Genomic DNA, 20716 nt, shown 5'->3' on the forward strand with positions numbered 1-20716 from the left:
ACACACACACACACACACACACACACACACACACACACACACACACACACATATATATATATATATATACACCACCTGGATGGACTGGAAGCTAGCTGCAGAGGAGGCCCAGAAACAGGCTGGGCTGCCGCCTCAGAGCACTGATAGCACGGTGGCCAGGGTCCCCCGACCCGGGCCTGCAGAAGCTGTCACATCTTCGGTGGCCACGGGTACCTCTCCTGGCATCACCCTGACAATGTATTCAAGGCCCGAGAGCCACCTGGACCTCTTCAGGAGTCCAGAGGCAGCCCAGGCCCTTCCAGCTCCGGCCAGCAGATTGTCAGCCAAACGGCTGGCCATCCGCCGCGGGGCCGCTCTGGGGATGGCGTCAGCCACGCTGACAGCCTGGCGGGTCATCCACGTCCTGACCACCAGACACTAGCCGAGCGGCTCTGAGACGGAAAGGAGGCCAAGAGTGGCCGCGCCCACAGGCCTCCACACCTGTCCCCCTACAACAACACCCTGGGGACCCAGTGTGGGTGGATGTACACTTTGGACCACATCTAAAAAACAAAACCTTCAGCCGGCACCTCGTGTGATGTGACAGTTCTGTCAAACTGGCTTTTTCTTCTCTGCTCTTTTAGGAGGACGTCAGCCGACTGGAGAGGGACAATCCTAGGGTTGCTTCAAATCGGGAGATTTCAAATCAAAACACAATCAGAAAAACCAGTTACCCAATTAAAAATTACATATTTCCTAAAAAAAATATGTATGTATGTGTGTGTACACACACACACACACACACACACACAGGGAAAATACATATACATAAAAAATACACATACAGGGAAAATATATTATCTCTATATGTATACATATGTATACATATACATATGTATACATATACGTATACATATGTATACGTATACATATGTATACATATATACATGTATGTATATATACATATATATATACATATATACATACCTATATATGTATATGTACATGCATATATGTATATATGTATATATACATATATACATGCATATATGTATATATATACATATATACATATATATGCATGTAGATATGTATATATACATATATATATACATATATACATGCATATATATGTATATGTGCATGCATATATATGTATATATGTATATATACATATCTACATGCATATATGTATATATACATGTATATGTACATGCATATATGTATATATGTATATATACATATATGCATGTGTATATATACATATATACATATATATACACATATATACACATATATATGTATGTATATGTATATATGTATATATACATGCATATGTATGTATATATATATGTCTGAAGAGGAAAGATGGAGTTCCTGTTAGAAACCAAAAAGTCTCCTGCCCAGCAAATAGATTATTCCATTTTAAATTAATTAGTGTTACAGTTATTCAACAAGAATACGGTTTTGCTGTTCTTCCAGAATCCATGTGCCTGGGTTTATGTCTTCTGTGTTATCTACTGCTGAGTATAAATAATCATAATATTGTAAAGCCATATGGACATGTTTCACCAAACACTGTTGTATTGACCTAGGGTTTTCTTGTTCTTGTTGTAAACTGAAAGGAGGCAGACTTTATCTTCTAAATCCCAAGTACCTGAAATGGTTTATAGAAGATCAGGATATGGTAGTCGGGGATGCTTTTGGTTAAGCATGCCAGGAACAGTGTTTTCCCGGTAAGAAAGAGAATAAAGCCATTGGGGAGATCAGTAGAGCAAAACGTTCGTTTCCTAGAACGTGCATTTATCATAACGATGACTCATTAATGGACTGCCACAGTGAGATGAGTTATATTATCCCAAAACTATTCCTTGGAAAGTTGGGGCAGGAAGTAGCCCATCTTTTCCTAACTCCCCCACCAAAAAATATTAGCTCCTTTTTGTTTGCTTGAAGCTGCAGTAATTCTGCAAAGCTAAGTAGTAAAACTGGCAGACTTCCATTCCTCCTAAGCTTTTGCAAGCAGAATTGCATTCCCCCTTGTAACTCATTTTAGAATATGGAACAGCAAATTTCCCTAAAGAGGCTGTAAGGGCCCAGCCAGTCTCTTTGGTCTGTTACCTGACCCAGCTCAGCAATGAATTCCCCCTTTCTCCTGCACAATGCATATTTCTTCATGGTCCATTGCTCTTTTCCTGGAGCAGCTGGGCTTGGGAATTCTTGTTTAAAAGTCCTATCCTATCAGAATGGAAATGATGTTTTACCAGATGCCTGGTTAACTTTCTTTTCAGTAGTTTGAAAGCAGAGAAAAGTATGAATGGGTAAGGCAAGGCCCAGCAGCCTCCCAGAGGCGCACAGCACACGGCCCTTCACTTGCTGCTAGGGACTTGACAGATGAGGCAAAGGAGACTTCTTTTTTTCAAAAGAATATGCATGGAAGCTATGGTTAATAAATAGAATGCTCTTCAGGGCAGCGGGTCCTAAGCCCTTTTACATTGTGTTGAGTTTGGCAATGCGGTATGATTTGTGAGGGATCTGTGTGAAGTCACGCCCATCCAGAAACAAACCCTCAGACAAGGATTCATAAGTAAGTGATTTATTAATGAAGTGATTCCAGGAGAAACCAGTACAGGAGTAAGGGAAGCAGAATAAATGGGAAGAACCTAAGCAATGTGCTTTCTCAGATGAGGTCTGAATTTGAGAACTCAGCTTGATCCCTCAAGGGATTCTGGAGCTATAAGATGTGTCTCTTGAGTTTTTCCATTTTGAGGAGCTGGACCATCGCACTCCTTTACCAATTTGTCAATGACTCTGAATTCCCTTGGATAGGGTTTCCAGATTTAACAAACAAAGATACAAAGTATGCCCCATGCAATATCATTTTCATTCATATACTCTATAAGTATTAGTATATTTTTGTACTAAAAATGATTCGTTGTTTACCTGAAATTCAAATGTAACTGAGAGTCCTGCATTTTGTTTGACACCTCTCCAACGGAGGTCTGGGAAGACCCACTCCAAAGCATGTCTAGGCCCCTTGCTCCAGTGCTAAAGGGCAGATCTCTGAAGGCCATGGGCGCAGGCCATTAGCAGGCAAGCGCTCAGAAGCTGGAGATGAGCGTGCAGAGCCAGCACAAGTGATATAAGGGGATCTGGGTAGGACATGAACAATGTCCCCTAAAACACATAAAGGAAAAACGGACCTTTGAACTTAACCTTCACTCAGTTCAGTACAAAATGGACAAAGGAAGATGCTGTGTTTCTCTGCGGCAGGTCTGTCGTGACATTGGAGAATATGGCAATCGTATCAGATTCACCAGTGTTTCATGTGCTTAGACCGTGACTCTATCGGTGGGAGTAATATGAAGTCTGGAGTCGCCAAATACATCTTCAGCTAGAAACTTCTGTTTATACCACATAGTCATCCCTTTCTACTTATCCTTTGCCCATCATACACACCTACCCCGATTTGGGTCCCCTCAGAGCAAACCCCGAAATAAGGATTCAAGAGCAAATAATTTATTTAGGAGGTGGTTTTGGAAACCCAAGAGGAGTGGGGAAGTGAGCCAGAGAAAGGAAAGAAGCCGTTTACTACTATGGGGATCCAGTGCTCACTCTCAGTGGACACCTGCAGGAAACAGTGTACAACACACTTTAGAATTATCTAGTCAAGAGATTGGGAATCTGGGGTATTTATACACCGGCTCCCTGTTCATCACTGGCTGAGGACTAATTCTGGGGCACTGACTCTTTGGCACTTCTGACTTGTTCTGTGCACAGGTGCTCCATGCTCTTGTGATCCAAAAAATGTCCTCGGGCATAGAGTTATGGGTGTTCACAGTAAATAGGATTCTGTGGGTAGAGGTGAGTGCCAAGGGAACTGGGCGGGGGCACTGGGGTCTGCTACAGCATCCTTCCCAGACTGCTCTTGGGCCTCTTCCAAAGGTGCAGTTTGTCAGACCACTGGTTGCTCAGCTCCTGATTTGTGCTAACTTTATATAGGTGTGACTTTCCTTTATGTAATGACAGTAATTTGAGGAGTTATGGAGACTTGGTCGTTCAGCCAGACTCTTGATATTATACTTTGGTTGGATTACAACTGGGTTCTTGACTTGCCTCGTTCTTGTGGTCAAATGATTGTGAGCCCAAGGACAGCTCCTTTGCTCTCTCATCTGTTTCTGCAGCCGTTTCTCAAAGATTCACTGCCTTGACATGTCCTATTTCTATGAACTAAATTTAACACATTTCCCCCTTCTGGTATAATAATTTTTTTCAGGCGTATTTTGTGGTGTGTCCATTCTCAGGGTATCTAAGATACACCAATGGTCTTCTCCGTCTGCAAATCATTAAGGTGTAGAGGTATATGACTGGCTCACCTGTGAATTTTATTTATACAAATAATTTCAACACACAGTTCTGTCGACATTATTGTCCTAGTGCCGTATTCCAAATGGTAGTTAACTGTGGAAGGTTTTAGACAGTGATATTATTCCACCCCTTCATGAACATCCAATTTGTCAAGGAAGATTGATATAACCACATAATTTCAAGACAATATTGTATCATGTTAAAAAGATGTTCTGTGTGCTATGGGAAAACCAGAGAGAGGCATTTATCCTTTGAGAGGATTCAGAGAAGCTTCACGGAGATGACCTCTAAGCAATTTTAAGGGATGAAGAAGACCCTGCCAGGTGAAGAAAGATAAGAATGAAACAGAGGAAAGAGAAAGTATAAAGGAAAACAGGCATAAAGCGATGTTGTGTGTACTGGAAAATGAACTGTTGGGGGATTTTAGAGTGTAAAAATTGAAGTGTTGTATGAAAGAGATGAAATTAAGAGCTAAGTTGGACCGAGATACAGATGGCTTCGGATACATTGATGATCTGTTTTTATAAGCAACATAGCATCCCAGATGGAACAAGAGTTTGGCAAATTTGAGCTATTAAGTACAGAGCATGTGCCTTTTCCCTTTAGTTCCTGAAAGTTAAGTTCTGCTAAACACTTGTTTTCCTTGGTGTCTACACATGGAGGCAATCGGCTTTCTTGCCCCTGACTTCCAATTCACCCAAGGTTTTTCATGGCTGGTGGCCTCTCTCTTCCAAATGGGTTTCATCCATTATTTAGAAAGAAGACAGGGGATCAGGATTCTATTGTGATGGTAAAAGACAAAAGTATTTTCAGACTGGGAGTTTTACCTGTTCTTTTCCTTCATACCCACTCAGAATCCTTTCCTCATGGTGACTGTATCCTCCACTTTAAGGAGAGTCTTCTTAAAACAGGTCCTTTATGCCCATCACGCACTTGCTGGGATGAGCACTGGGTGTTGTATGTAAGCGATGAATCACAGAAATCTACCCCAAAAACGAAGAGCACACTTTACACACTGTATGTGAGCCATTTTGGCGATAAATTATATTAAAAAAAATAAATAAAGCAGGTCCTTTAAGAAAACGCTAAACATTTTCAAACCCACCAAACAAATCACCTTTGTTTTAGTAAATCAAATATAAAGGTTCTTGGGGGCGCCTGGGTGGCTCAGTCGGTTAAGCGTCCGACTTCGGCTCAGGTCATGATCTCACCCTTTGTGAGTTTGAGCCTCATGTCGGGCTCTGTGCTGACAACTCAGAGCCTGGATTCTGTATCTCCCTCTCTCTGCCCCTCCCCTGCTCACACTCTGTCTCTCTGTCTCTGTCTGTCTGTCTCTCTCAAAAAAAAAAACAACAAATGGTAAAGAAAAGTTAAAAAAAATAAAGGTTCTTTATATAATTAACACTATGATTCATTGAACAAAATTTCACTGAGTACCCACCACATTGTATCCTTTCTCCAAGAAGGAGACAGGAGGAAAATGTGTGTAATTAAATCACAGAAAGCCAGTGACTTCAGAGGAAACTGCAGCTAGAGAAGCTTCCTGATGAACTTGTACTTTTTCCTCATTTCTCTGCTTCCCTAATTCTGCATTCCAAAGCTCCTATGATGGTTCACCTATGCCTAAGAATAAAACACATACATCTGTACACATGTATCCACACAGGCACGCAGTACCTGAAATTCATCCTTTTAGGATGTGTCAACCTCTCCAAAGAGTTTTATTTTTATTTCTTTTCTTTTCTTTTTTTTTTTCACTTTAGAAAGAGCACATGAGTGGGGGGGGGGGGGGGGGGGGAAGAGAGAGAGAGAGAATGAAAATGAGAATGAATCTTAAGCCGCTCCTTGCTCAGCCTGGAGCCTGATGCGGAGCTCAATCCCACAACTGTGGTGGGGATCATGACCTGAGCTGAAATCAAAAGTCGGACACTCGACCGCCTGAGCCACCCGGGTGCTCCAAGGATTTGACTGTTAAATGGAGATACCCGTATCTGTATGTTGTGTGCCTGTGTGGATGGGCAGTACTCACAGGGGTCAACACAGCTTCTGTAGATATACAGATAGTTGATAGTTTGAGCTTTTTGGGCCACACGGTCTCTGTCTCAGCCACTCAACTCTGCTCTTGGAGCAGCTGTAGACAATAGATAAATGAATGGGCATGCCAGCATTACAACAAAACTTTATTTAGAGGCACTGACATTTGAACCCCATGTAATTTTCACACGTCACAAAATATTTTTTTTCAATTACTTAAAAAATGTAAAAACCACTCTTGGCTCACAGGCTACAAAAACAGACAATGGGCTCAATTCTGTCCGTGGACCGTAGTTTGCTGATTCCTGGTACAACACGTTCACTCACTAACAAAGAAAGTGTCCTTCCATTTATCCACAGGCTAAGTCTTGAGGACAGATCACTTGTATTGATGTGATTACTGAGGTTAAGAAAATAGTGGTATGAGGGGGGCAAATTGCAGATGGAGAGATGTCTGAGATGAACAAATTCAAACTAATCAAGAGTTTAGCCCAGTGTTTCTCAGCCTTGGCTGTATATTGGAATCACTGAGGGGTGGTGTCATTAAAACATATCGATCCTATGGGCCTAGATCCCATGCTCAGAGTCTGATGTGATTAGTCTTGGATGTAGTCTAAGCTTGGAGATTTTTAAAAGCTCCCCCACTGTTTCTGATGTGCAGCCACAGATGAAGACCACCCATCTCTCATAAGACTGTTAGGAAAGGCAAAGCATTTTGGGATCACCAGAGACTGGAAAGTTGACCTATGTTCAGCTTTTTTCTCTTTTCTTTCTCATGTTTAACATCTTTGCCATTTAATGGGATCACTTCACTTTCTGTTACCTCCCTTGCTTTTCTTATATATCCATTTCAGATCTGATATAACAAAAAAAATTAGGAAAGTGCATAAACCACAGAAAGAATACGCAGTCTCTGTGTCATGCTATGCACTAGCCTCATTGTCACAGTGAGTGTTAGTATCTCTGATATTAATGCTGCCTTTTGGTTGAGCTTTCTTAGGGGAGTATTCATTTAACCATGCGGGCACAGACTCAACATTGTCAGGCCACTCTGGGAGGGTTGCATCCTGGGAAATGCTTTCCGGACTACAACTCCTGGGAGATGGTTATATAATCCACAAAGGCAACTCATTAAATTATAGTCTCTGTCCCTTGTCCTTAGATCCTTTATCTAAAAATAAATCTAGAAAGCCATTATCAAGATTTGGGGCCATTGTGAAATTAGAGATAACAAAATGGAAGGCTTTTAAAGTATATTTCATAAGCTAAAGTAAACGAGACGGTTTCTTACTCTAGGCAATGTGTCTTTCAGGTAACCTGGGATGTCTGAGCTCCCCAGGCGGTGTCCTATCTCCACACTCTGGGCCCTTCTAGAACAGGAAAAATCTCTCTCTTTCTTGTCAGTTTCCCTTTAAGCAAATTTTAGCTAGAAGTTTTGTTGATACTGATTTCTAACACTTCCAATTTAAGTATCAGTGACCTGATATCTGAATCAAAAATAGCTCTTTCATTTTTTAAGAATAGTTGACACAGCGTCACATTCGTTTTAGGTGTACAACAGGGATTCAACCACTCTGTATGTTATGCTGCGATCACTGGAGATATAGCTACCGTCTGTCACCACGCAACACTATTACAATACCATTGACTATATTCTCTGTGCTGTACCTTTTATTCCTGTGACTCGCTCATTCTATAACTGAAAGCTTTTATGTCCCACTCTCCTTCTCTCGTTTTGCCTGTCCTCCCACTCCCTCCCCTCTGGCAACCACCAGTTTGTTTTCTGTATTTATACGTCTGATTCTACATTTTGTTTCTTCATTTCTTCGTTTGTTTTTTGGATTCCACATATGAATACAACCATATGATATATTTTTCTGTGACTTATTTCACTTAGCATTATACCCTTGCCCTATAGGTCCATCCATGTTGTCACAGATGATAAGATCTCATTCTTTTTTATGGTTGAGTAATATCCCATTATCTATATACCACGTCTTCTTTATCCATTCATCTATCAGTAGTCACTTGGGTTGCGCCAATATCTTGTCCATTGTAAATAATGCTGCAATACACTTAAGGGTTCATATATTTTTTTTGAATTAATGTTTTTGTTTTCTTTGGGTAAATACCCAGGAGTGGAATTACTGGACCGTATGGTATTTCCACTTTTAATTTGTTAAGGAGTGGCTGCACCAATTTACATTTCTACCAATAGTGCACAAAGGTTCCCTTTTCTCCACATCCTCACCCAACTCTTGTTATTTCTTGTCTCTCTCTTTTTTTTTTTTTTTTTTGAGAGAGAGAGAGAGAGAGAAAGAGTGTGCACGCAGAGGGAGAGGGAGAGAGAGAATCTTAAGCAGGCTCCATGCCCAGTGTGGAGCTGGATGTGGAGCCCGATGCAGGCACGATCTCATGGCAGATTGTGACCTGAGCCAAAATTAAGAGTTGGATGCTTAACCAACTGGGCCGCCCAGGTGCCCCTTTCTTGTCTTTTTGAATCTAGCCATTCTGACAGTTGTGAGGTTAGATCTCGTTGTGGTTTTAATTTGCATGTCTCTGATGATTAGTGATGGTGAGCATCTTTCGTGTGTCTGCCGTATGTATGCCTTCTTTGGGAAGATACCTATTCAGGTCCTCTGACCCAAAAAATAGCTGTTTCTTAACTGAACTTTAAACTTCTTGAATTTAGACTTCTTTTATCCTCTTCCTATTTAAGTGGCAATGATTTATGTATTTTATGTCATATTTTATATAACATCTAAGAGAGTTGGCACCCAACTATTTATGATATTATGCCTCATCAGACTGAATCTTTTTTAGTCTGACCAACTGAAACAACTGACTGAGAGGAAAATATTTTTGAGAAGCTCACGGTAAATGTCAGGGACAAATGTGAAATTATATGTCATTTTTGAGGTAGTGCTTCTGGCAACAATTTCCAGTAGCTGACTTATAAGAATTTTTTTATTATTACAGGATAGCCTCTTGAATGTCATCACCACAATTAATCAACTTCTGCCAGAGCTTCTACATAAGTAGGACTTTTGGTTCTAGTGAAGCTCATCTGAGATGGGGACTTTTTCAAAACCACCTGGGTCAAGGAGAACTTTCAGGACAGGCACAAGCAGATATATCGACATGAGTCCCTTTGGATCCTAACTTCTTGGCTCATTTCTGCAAGATTAATGTCTAGCCCTTGTTTTTTCAAGGAGATTTTACCTAAAATAGCAGAAAAGTTTTGTGGTTCCACCACAGTGTTCCTGGGTAGGTCTCTAAGATCTTTCTAGGTAGGACTTCTGAGATGAGCAAAATCACTCAGATGGTTAACTGTCGTCAAGTGTAAAAGTGTAGCACCTGAGCTTGGAGGGCTCTGGAAAGTCTCCAAGGAACTTAGAATCTTGAATTATATAAATTTATTTAATCATAAAACTTTGTTCTCTTGTCAGAATCAAGACACAGTCCTAGACCCTTCCTGAGCAATCTATAATTCATTCAGGGTGCCATATCTAGAGGAAGAAGCCAGAGACTGTTTCTATGTGGTATCGTAGGAATGCTACCCAGAGAACTTTTAGTTCTTTTCATCAGATTCCAAGAAACTAACCCCCAGCTCTCTCACCCTTGAATTGTTTTCTGTTTGATAGCTCCTTCTAGCAATGTACAGCCTGCCTGGTTCTATCAATTTGATCTTGGTGAGTGATGAGTAAGCAACAGGAGAAACTAGAATGAGCGTAGGCTTTGGGTAGGCAGGCAATTTTCAGTTTTTATCCTGACTTTATTATGTACGAACTGTGCGACGGTGTGGTGGGGGGGGGGGTGGTGTGTGTTGTGTGTGTACACACACCTATGCCTACGTACATGGAATAGTTGTCTAACCTCTTTAGGACTCAGTGTTCCCATCTTTAAAATAAGAATGTTTTTCTTACAGGGATGTTGGGACATGGAAAGTGTCAAACACCTAGAAAATACTCAGTAAATGTAGCTTCTCTTTGCATAATTTTTGAGGGTGGTGGTAGCCAGGAGTAAAAATCAGGGCATATTTGATTTGATTTTGGTGGCTTCTCTGGTGCAGAGCCTTGAAAAAGTTAGGAGCTGTGGTTGATAGCTGCAGTGGTCATTGCCGATTCTTTCTTCTGCCAGATTTGTCTTCCAGTAATGTCACATGCACAGTGAGACATCCTTTTTTTTTTTTTTTAAAGCACTCTTCCTCTATTCTTTTGCATATCTTTTCTGATTGGCTCAAACGTAAGTTCTAATCACTGTTAACTATCACGTCTAGGCTTTAACATGCTTATGATTATAGATGCACTTATAACTTACTAAATAGTAAATCAAATAGTGAAATTCACAAAGGCTTATGTTTTACCACTTAGCGTATTTTGTGTTCACCGAGGATAAAGAATAAAATAGAGCAAACACTTCTCTTAAAATCTAATTTGTTCAAAACTTATACTTACGAAACTCCATGTAATCAGAAAATCATGATCACCTCAAAGGCAGGAGCTATTATTTTATAATCATTATTGAATGGGATTGAATCAGTTTTAGCAAACGAAGTGAGTCAAGCCCATTTACCAAATGTCATTATTTTTATGCCACATTTATTAAATGTGTACCATGAGCCAGACACTGAAACAACATAGGGAAATAAAACATAATTCCCACTCTTTGATTAAGTATGTACTGAGTGCCTCCTTTGCACCAAGGCATTTATGAAGGTGGTAGAGATAATGTGGTAAATATGTCATGAACTCTGTCCCCAAGGAGCTCAGGTTGAAAGAGGCAACAAGGCCCATATATGTGGATCACTTAGAAGCCAAATAAGACATCCTGGAGTGAAGTGCTACACAGTTTGGCAAAGACTGTGAGTCAGTAAGAACGGAGCAGAGCAGAGGTTCACAAGGCTTGTAGATGACAGGAAGTGCCTGATAGGGGAGGCTGGCCTTCATCTGGGCCATGAAGGATGGCGAAGATTTGCATAAGTGCAGAGTGGCAAATAGAGCATAGCAGGTGGAGAGAACATGAGAAAAAGCCTTAGAGGTAGAAGCTGGAGCGGGTGCCGTGAGTGTGGTGAGTTGAGAGGGGAGCGGAGAACCTGCGCAGGTGGGAGGATGCTGGTGAGCAGTAGGAAATAAGGCTGCAACGGTCGGGTGAAGCTCAGTTACAGAAACCCTGGAGTCAGACAAATGGGCTTGAGCCTAGTGAGTCTCTGAGGAAGATAGCGACCGATTCCAGTGTGGCTGCAGTGCGTTTCGGGGGGGTTCACTTGTCATCATCATTTTCTTGGAAGCTTTTCCATGGCTGTGTCTTTGCTTGCTGGTCTGCATCCTAGTTAAAGTCAGAATATTCTTTCTCATTTAGGGGAAGCACTGGTTCATCAGACCTTTATGACCAGGAAGCCGGCCCGGCAACTCGGAAGAGCAGCCGGAGCAGTGGAGTGACCCCCGTCACGCAGCGGTCACCGGCCCCAAGCACACGCAGCGTGACCTCAGCCAGCAGTGGAGTAAGTCCACAAATGCGAAAGGACACCCAGCTTCCGAGACTTGACCTCACCACCATTGCCTGGTTGGGTCTGAGTTCTCGGGATCTTGAAGCATGTTGTTTATGCTGTTTAATTGTAGATGCTTCGTTATCAGGACTGAACTTCCTGCACCCTTAGCTCTTGGTGGGAAGCCAGAAATGTGAAGGAAAGGGAAGGAGCAGGTTCAAGGGTGGTATTTGTATGATGGGGGGTTAAATGGCTATGTGGCTTAAACAAAATATAAATAATGTTTAGAAGTCTCCTAGTTTGATCTTCCATGTTATTTGCCAAGAATTCCTAAGTTGACTGCACTAAAACTTTCCCAGACTGATTTAAATCAGGAAAAGTAGAATCTTGAAATATTTGAATAGTTTTTCTTTATGCACACCTGTTAAAATTAGGGATCGACACACCATAAAGACTTAAATTGCATTATACATAAAATATAGAGAGAATATGGGTTGCCTGTGTGGCTCAGTCCATTAAGCCTCCAACTTCCGCTCAGGTCATGATCTCAGGGTTCGTGAGTTCAAGCCCCACATCGCGCCCTCTGCTGTTGGCACAGAGCCCGCTTCAGATCCTCTGTCCCCATCTCTCCCTGCTCCTCCCTCCCTCCCCCCTCTCTCTCTCAAAAATAAACAAACTGTGTGTGTGTGTGTGGACACACACACACACCTTCCATATATACATATATGGAAATGGTTCTTTTGAATCAATGAGCATCTAGATTTTTTGTTAAGCAGGAAGCTCCATACATAGAGCTGACATCTATGTTTAAGAAATCTTGGTCCTGGTCAAGCAAAGACTTGAAGTGAAAGAATTAACTATGCAGGAGTCTGGAGCAAGGTGTTTCTCCAGGTAGGGACAGCACTGATATTCAGCAGGTACACATACAGGGAAGGCTGTTCCAATTACTTACGGCCGGCCTCCCTCTTGGATGGTCAAGGCACTGTTCAACCAGTGCCTAAAATATTTTTAACGCCCCTAGAGAGACAGCCAGTGCTAAGACTCTGAAGTGGGAACGTGCCTGGTATATTTAAGGAAGAACACGAAGGCCAGTTTGGCTGTTGTGAGTGAACAAAGGGAGGAGGAGGAGGAAGTGAGCTCAGAGAGGTAATAGGGACTGACCACCGTATGCACTTTGACATTGAGTTGGAATAAGCTGGGGACAGTTGGAGGGTTTTGAGCAGAAGAGGGACACGATGTGGCTTCTTTTTTTGTTATTTTTTATTAGTTTGTTTAACTCCAGTATAGTTAATGCACAGAATTGTATTAGTTTCAGGTGTACAGCATCCTGATTCAACAATTCCATGCATCACTTGGCGCTCATCGTGACGACTGTGCTCCTTAATTCAAAATGTGTACAGAACTTACACAACCCAACACCCCAAGACATAATCCAATGAAAAATAGGCAGAAGATGTGGCTTCTTTTATACAGGATCTGGAGGCTGTGCTGAGAAGCAGCTGTAGGGGAACAAGTGGAAAAGCCAAGAGACCAGTTAGGATGCCATTGTCTTCCCGCAAGTGAGACACTGGGCTTTGGAACAAGGAGATAGAAATGAAGGTCGTGAATCCTGTGCACTGTTGGTGGGAATGCAAACTGGTGCAGCCACCGTAGAAAGCAGTATGGAGGTTCCTCAAAAAGTAAAAATTGAAGTACCCTACGGCCCAGCCATTGCACTACTGGGTGTTTACTCAATGAAAAGGAAAGCATTAATTCAAAAAGATACACGTACCCTTATGCCTATTGCAGCATTATTTACAGTAGCCAAGATATGGAAGTAGCCCCAGTGCCCACTGATAGACGAGTGGATAAAGAAGTAGTAAATGTATACAATCGAATATTGCTCAGCCGTAAAAAAGAATGAGTTCATGAGGCGCCTGGGTGGCTCAGTTGGTGAAGCGTCCAACTTCAGCTCAGGTCATGATCTCACGGTTTGTGGGTTCGAGCCCCACATCAGGCTCTGTGCTGACAGCTTGGAGCCTGGCGCCTGTTTCGGATTCTGTCTCTTTCTGTCTCTGCCCCTCCCCCACTTGTGCTCTGTCTCTCAAAAATAAATAAATATAAAAAAAATTTTTTTTTTAAAGAATGAGTTCATGCCATTTGTGACAATGTGGATGGACTTAGAGGGTATTATGCTAAGGGAAGTCAGACAGAGAAAGAAAAATACCACATAATTTCACCTATATGTGGATTCTAAAAATCAAAATGAATGAACACACCAAGACAAAACCAGAAACAGATTCATGTATACAGAGAGCAGACTGGTGGTTGCCAGAGGAGAGGGGAATGAGAGGGTGGGTGAAATAGGTGAAGGGGATTAAGAGGTACAAACTTCCATTTATAAAATAAGTAAGTCGTGGAGATGAAAAGTGGAGGATGGGGAATATAGCCAATAATATTGTAATAACATCCTATGGTGACAGATGGTGACTATGCTTATGGTAGTGAGCCCTGCATAATGCACAGAATTGTTGAATCACTATGCTATCTACCTGAAACTAACATCATATGGCAATGATACTTTAATAAAAATAGTTGTTATCTAAATACTGAATATAAAAACTAAATATTTATTTAAAATAGCGACTCTTCCTATAGTGCAACTTCGGAAAGATAAATCATAAACTTAAAAAAGAAAAGCAGAGACTGTAAACAGCCAGATTCTATAAATATTCTTAAGAAAAAGCCAAAAGGCATCCAGACAGATTGAATAAAAATAGAAGATTTCTTTAAATACTTACAGTCTGAATTGTACTTGCTGATAAGGTAAAAGGCAGATTTAAAATTTATAAATATTTATACTAAGCTCAGCAAGCAGTAGTGTTCCATACCCAGAAAAGTGCATTGATAGTTGGCGATTACCCTTACTTCGCTGGCAACCTAACAAGGAATGTTATTCAAAATATTTAGTAACTGATATGGCAGAGGCACTGAGCTATCAGAACAGACTCTGGTGCAAGGCTGGGGCAGTATCCTGGGAGCCCTTCTGTGCCATGTGTTAACCTGGATTGTGGGTCACGGTCTTCTGTTAAATGGGGGTGTAGGAGGTAGGGGGTCATTGGGGAAAGAGAGTGTTGAGAATGGGGACAAACATGGGAGAAAACAGAATACTAAGCTTGTGTGTAACTTGAGGATGCAAAGCTAGCCAGATTCTTTTTTTCTTTTTTTGAAAATTTTTTAATGTTTTGTTTATTTTTGAGAGCGAGAGAGAGACACACAGAGTGCAAGCTGGGGAGGGGCAGAGAGAGAGGGAGACACAGAGTCTGAAGCAGGCTCCAGGCTCTGAGCTGTCAGCGCAGAGCCCGACGCAGGGCTCGAACTCAAGAACCGTGAGATCATGACCTGAGCTGAAGTCGGACGCTTAACCGACTGAGCCACCCAGGCGCCCCTCTATATATTCTCATATAGAGTTCATTTAAGATTGGAGCTGTACCTATATCATCTTTCTTGCTAATTATATATTGGAACACTCGCAGTTTTGTGAATGTAAAATTATTTGGAACAACTTTTGTCCTAATTAACAAATGGGTTTTATAGAGCGGTTATTGATAGTAAGTTTTAGAGTTATATGGACCCCTGATGAGGACCCCCCACCGCTAATGTTAACTAGCCCCTCCTAAAGAGTAATACAACATAAATGTGGTTATACTGAAGTATATTAATATGATTTGAAAGTAAACTACAGTCATCATAATGTTCTTTTTTCATTTTTACTTTGTGAGAAGGAACATGGTTTCGAAAATTCCATGGATTTGGCTGCCCTTGAAAGCACATCTGACGACCTCACAAAGAGTCGTCGCAGAAACACTTCTGGCACACCGTCCATAGCAGTGTCTGAGGTCTCCCTCTCCTCAGGTGGGTATTTACAGCATGACTACTCTCTTTTAAACCTATTTATTTATTTTGAGAGAGAGAGAGCGCACACGTGAACATAGGGGAGAAGCAGAGAGAGGAGCGAGAGAATCCCAAGCAGGCTCCACGCTGTCAGCGCTGAGCCTGACACAGGGCTCCGTCTCACAAACCCTGACATCATGACCTGAGCCACAATCAAGAGTTGGAAGCATAACTGACGGAGCCACCCAGGCACCCTTGACTAAGTTTTGGATTGACAGTCTTGTGTGACATTAAATGGATATTTCATGCTTTAGAAAATAATCGTCTGTCCCTTGACCTGTGATGGTAGGTCCATTCCATAAGAACAGGTTAAATGTGGACCCAGGCGACACCTTGAGCCTCCTGCATTCATGCAAAATCCATTTATTAAGTGTATATGCTTGTCAGTCAAGTTTCAGAGCTATACCAAACATCAGTATAGGAGTGTAGGAAATATAATTGGTTCATTTGGTAGAAGGATAACACTTTTCCAGAATTCAGGGAAATGATAGTTCAGTAGACATGATGGTCTAAAATGCCCTATATCTAGAAAGAATAATTATCCTGTGGTTTAAATAAAATGTTGCTTGTAAGCTGCATTAAAGTGAGTAATAACCCTTTTCATTCGGATGGTACATTCAAATACTGTATATCATTTCACTTCTCCATCACAACAACCCTGTGAAACAGGTGTTATTTATGTTGCAATTTTATTACCTACGAATAAGAAAATTCTTTAGAGACATTTGCAGTAGTCCTTTATGTAGAATTACAATCATGACAGAATCCTCAACATGGAAAGGTTAACTGTTACCTAATGATGATATTTGCATAAAGCCTGAGGCTAGATTCTGTGTGCTGAGTTGAGGAGTCTTTCCTAGTCATGTAGCTCACAAAGAGTTTTCTAAATATATGTGGTTCTTGTTGCATTTTGTTCAGGACTGCAAAATTTTTTCTCCTGTTAATAGAAAAAATTTTAACTAGTCTACAGGCCAACCTCATAGATTATATTTCTACTCCTTCTAGTCAACAGCTCCTGTTTTTTGATCACATACTCTGTGTCAGGCACTGTGCTAAGCACTTCTGCAGTGTTTCATTTACCATTTCAAACTCAAGTACGAACTTGCTCTCTTTAATCTTTCTCGTAGTGAACAACTATGTCTATCCCAGCAGGGCTTTGACATAGAACCACCACTCTGTGTAAATGAACTGTCTTTGTCTTAGTAAGTTGTCTACAGCATTACTGAGTGGTGCATTGTTCTTTAAATTATATTTTTAAGAGGTACCTGGGTGGCTCGGTTGATTAAGCATTTGACTCTTGATTTCGGCTCAGATCATGATCTCATGGTCATGAGATTATGCCCCACGTCAGGCTCTGTGCTGAGTGCAGAGCCTGCTTAAGATTCTCTCTCTCTCTCCTCTGTCTCCCCCTCTCCCTGACTTGTGTTGTCTCTCTTTCTCTCAAAAAAAATGATAAATAAAATTAAATAAAAATTTTTTTAAAAATTTCAAACAATTACATATTTGAAAGCAAGATGTTCCTCTGATGAAAGACTATTCTTGTGTCTGAAGAAATGGAACTTCCTCTCAGTTTTCCTATGGCCACTCCCTTTTTATGTGAAAGAAATTTGTTATATCCTTTAATAGCATTGTATGTCAAATGTAAAAACACAGTGAATTCTCTAAATATATAAATCAAGAATGATTAATGCTTTATTTTTTTCTAAGAGCTCATTATATTTTAAGGCCCCGTTCTGTGAGAGTTTTTTAGTCTATGAGAAAAACAGAAGTCTTAGCTTAAAAATTTGCATTTTACAACAGAGCATTTAACTTCCTTTAACCAAACGTGAAATGAATGCATCAGTGTTGATAATGCTGTCAAAGAAAATTTGAAAATACTATTTTAAAAAAGTATGTTAGTGTAAGCAGCATGAAGTTTCTCTGTTGCTTTCTTAACACTCCATGCCCTGTGCCTAGAAAGAATGGAAATAATGATAAAACATTGGCAATGAAAAATGAGATTGTAGCACCTGGGTAGCTCAGTCGGTTAAGCATCTAACTTCGGCTCAAGTCATGATCTCATGGTTTGTGAGTTTGAGCCCCATATCGAGGTCTTTGCTGTCAGTGCAGAGTCTGCTTTAGGTCCTCTGTCTCCCGCTGTCTCTGTCCCTCCCTGGCTCACATGGGCACCCTCTCTCTCTCTCTCTCTCCCTCTCTTCCTCTCCCTCTCTCTCTTCTCTCTCTCTCTCTCTCTCTCTCTCTCTCTCTCTCTCTCTCTCTCTCTCAAAACTAAACAAACATTTAAAAAAATGAAATCTTCTAACAAAATTAGCTGATTGATATCCCTCCTGTTCTCTTCCTTCCTCCAGACCGGAGTCGATCTGAATTAGATTTGAGTGGGTCATTTCCAGAAGATTTAGAGAATACTGTAAACATAAGAAGCAAGTCTGTCCCTGGGGCTTTAGACAAAGACTTGGTAAGTTGGATGTGGAAGAAAGTCTAATGATCATGAGGAAAGGGCACGGTCTTGTTCCAAACCTTCCCACTTTTAGGTGAGAATAAAGTGAAGATATATGGGAATCTGTTTCTACTGGTCTTCACAACCAATATATAAAAACAACTAAAGCATGTTTTAGAAGGGCTCCTGGAGTGGCTCAGTTGGTTGAGTCAAACTCTTGATTTAAGGTCAGGTCATGATCTCATTATTGTGAGGTCAAGTCCCACGTCTTCGAGCTCTATGTTGAATGTGGAGCCTGCTTGAGATTCTCTTTCCTTCTCCCCTTCCCCTGCTTGCTCATGTGCTCTCTCTCTCTCTCTCTCTCTCTCTCTAAAAAAAAAAAAGAAAAAATAATGATTTAGAAAAGTTAACTGGTAATCAGGTTAATGGGTGAAGATTATCCCTAAAAAAATACCTCTTGGGGATTTCAACTCCTGGCTTAACATCACTTAATCTAAACCTGGAAAATGAAGGATGCTAACATTTTCTAAATCATATATTACCAGATTTATCTGACTGTATATTTTATATTAACATTTGTACATCTCAAGTTACCCCTAATAAACTACCTTCATAAATGAGATTAAATTATGTAAACTTTAGTGCAAACGTGAACTCGTTTTTGAAATCAGAAGGTTGAGTTAAATTATTAAGTTTCCTTCTAGTTCTAATACCTTGATATTCTGATTTGTGTAATTGCTATAATGGAATTTGAACTCTTTGAAAGAAAGTTATAAAACAATGTTAAATGACAGTAGTATAATTTTCCAAAACAAGCCAGGAAACTTGGGTTCTAAAGCTCACTGTTATTTACTAGAGTAAAAAAAAAAACCTGGAAAGTATTTTAAAATCTACCACAAAAGGGGGTGGGGCAATAAGATCAAATGGTTTCAAAGCTTACTTGTGTTCAACCTTTAAAGAACAGCTAATTCCAACATTATGAAACTACTCCTGATCCTAGAAAACTCCATAATTGAAATTAAAAATATACTAGAGGGAGTCAATGGCAGATTAGAATATGAAGAAGAACAAATAGATGATCTGGAAGACAGGGTAGTGGGAGGCAAACAAGCTGAACAGCAATGAGAAAAAAGAATAATACAAAATTAGAATAGCTTATGGGAATTCAGTGACATCATTAAGCATAATAATATTTACATTATAGGGATCCCAGAAGAAAAGGAGAGAGAAAAGTAGGCAGAAACTTATTTAAAGAAATAATAGCTGAAAGATTCCATAATCTGGGTAAGGAAATAAACATCCATGTCAAAAAGGCACAGGGAGTCCACAATAAAATCAACCCAAGGAGGTTCACATCAACACACATAATAATTAAAGTGGAAAAAAATAATGATAGAGAATTTTATTTTTTAATACAATTTATTGACAAATTGGTTGCCATATAATACCCAATGCTCATCCCAACAAGTGCCGTCAAAAGCAGCAAGAGAAAATAGTTACATACAAGGGAAACACCATGTGTCTATCAGCTGAGTTTTCATCCAAAACTTTCCAGGCTAGAAGGGAATGGCATGGTATATTCAAAGTGCTGGAAAAAAAAAAAAAACCTACAACCAAGAATACTCAGCAAAGTTATTCAGAACTGAAAATGAGATACAGAGTTGCCCAGATGAACAAAAGGTAAAGGACTTCAACACCAAAACTGAATCAAGAAGAAATAGAAGATTTGAACAGACCAATTAGTAACAATGAAATTGAATCAGTAATCGAAAAACTCCCAACAAACAAAAGTCCAGGACCAGATGGCTTCACAGGTGAATTCTACCAAATATTTGAAGAAGAATTAATACCTATTTTTCTCAAAATTTCTAAAACATAGAAGAGGAAGAAGACTTTCACATGAATTCTACAAGGCCAGCATTACACTGATAACAAAACCAAATCAAGACACTACAAAAAGAAAACTATAGGCCAATATCTCTGCTGAACAGAGATGCAAAAATCCTCCATAAAATATTAGTAAACCAAATCCAACAGCACATTTAAAAAATAATTCACCACGGGATGCCTGGGTGACTCAGTTGGTTAAATATCTGACTCTTAGTTTCGGCTCAGGTCATGATCTCATAGTTCCTGAGTTCAAGCCTCACATTGGGCTCTGTGCTGACAGTACAGAGCCTGCTTGGAATTCTATCTCTCCCCCTCTCTCTGCCCCTCCCCTGCTCGCTCGCTCGCTCTCTCTCGCTCTCTCTCGCTCGCTCGCTCTCGCTCGCTCTCAAAAATAAATAAGTAAACTTAAAAAAATCATTCACAATCAAGTGGGATTTATCCCAGGGATGCAAGTGTGGTTCATTATTCACAAATTAATTAACATTATACATCACATTAACAAGACAAAGGAAAACCATATGATTATCAGATGCATTTAACAAAGTACAATATCCATTCATAATAAAAACCCTGAACAAAGGGAAACTAGG

General features: G+C 40.4%; 1 protein-coding gene across 2 annotated transcripts in view; it reads left to right on the forward strand.

Moving 5' to 3' along the window:
- SYTL5 (synaptotagmin like 5) overlaps window positions 1-20716 on the forward strand; it is a 107975-nt gene that overhangs the window by 57985 nt on the left and 29274 nt on the right. For both annotated transcript variants that reach the window (XM_049643685.1, XM_049643686.1), the window contains exons 6-8: window positions 11740-11881; window positions 15631-15760; window positions 18148-18254. In XM_049643685.1, the coding sequence (XP_049499642.1) occupies window positions 11740-11881; window positions 15631-15760; window positions 18148-18254 (379 nt within the window). The remainder of the gene's footprint in view (window positions 1-11739; window positions 11882-15630; window positions 15761-18147; window positions 18255-20716) is intronic.

Source organism: Panthera uncia, chromosome X (assembly GCF_023721935.1).
Source record: "Panthera uncia isolate 11264 chromosome X, Puncia_PCG_1.0, whole genome shotgun sequence".
Lineage (NCBI taxonomy): Eukaryota > Metazoa > Chordata > Mammalia > Carnivora > Felidae > Panthera > Panthera uncia.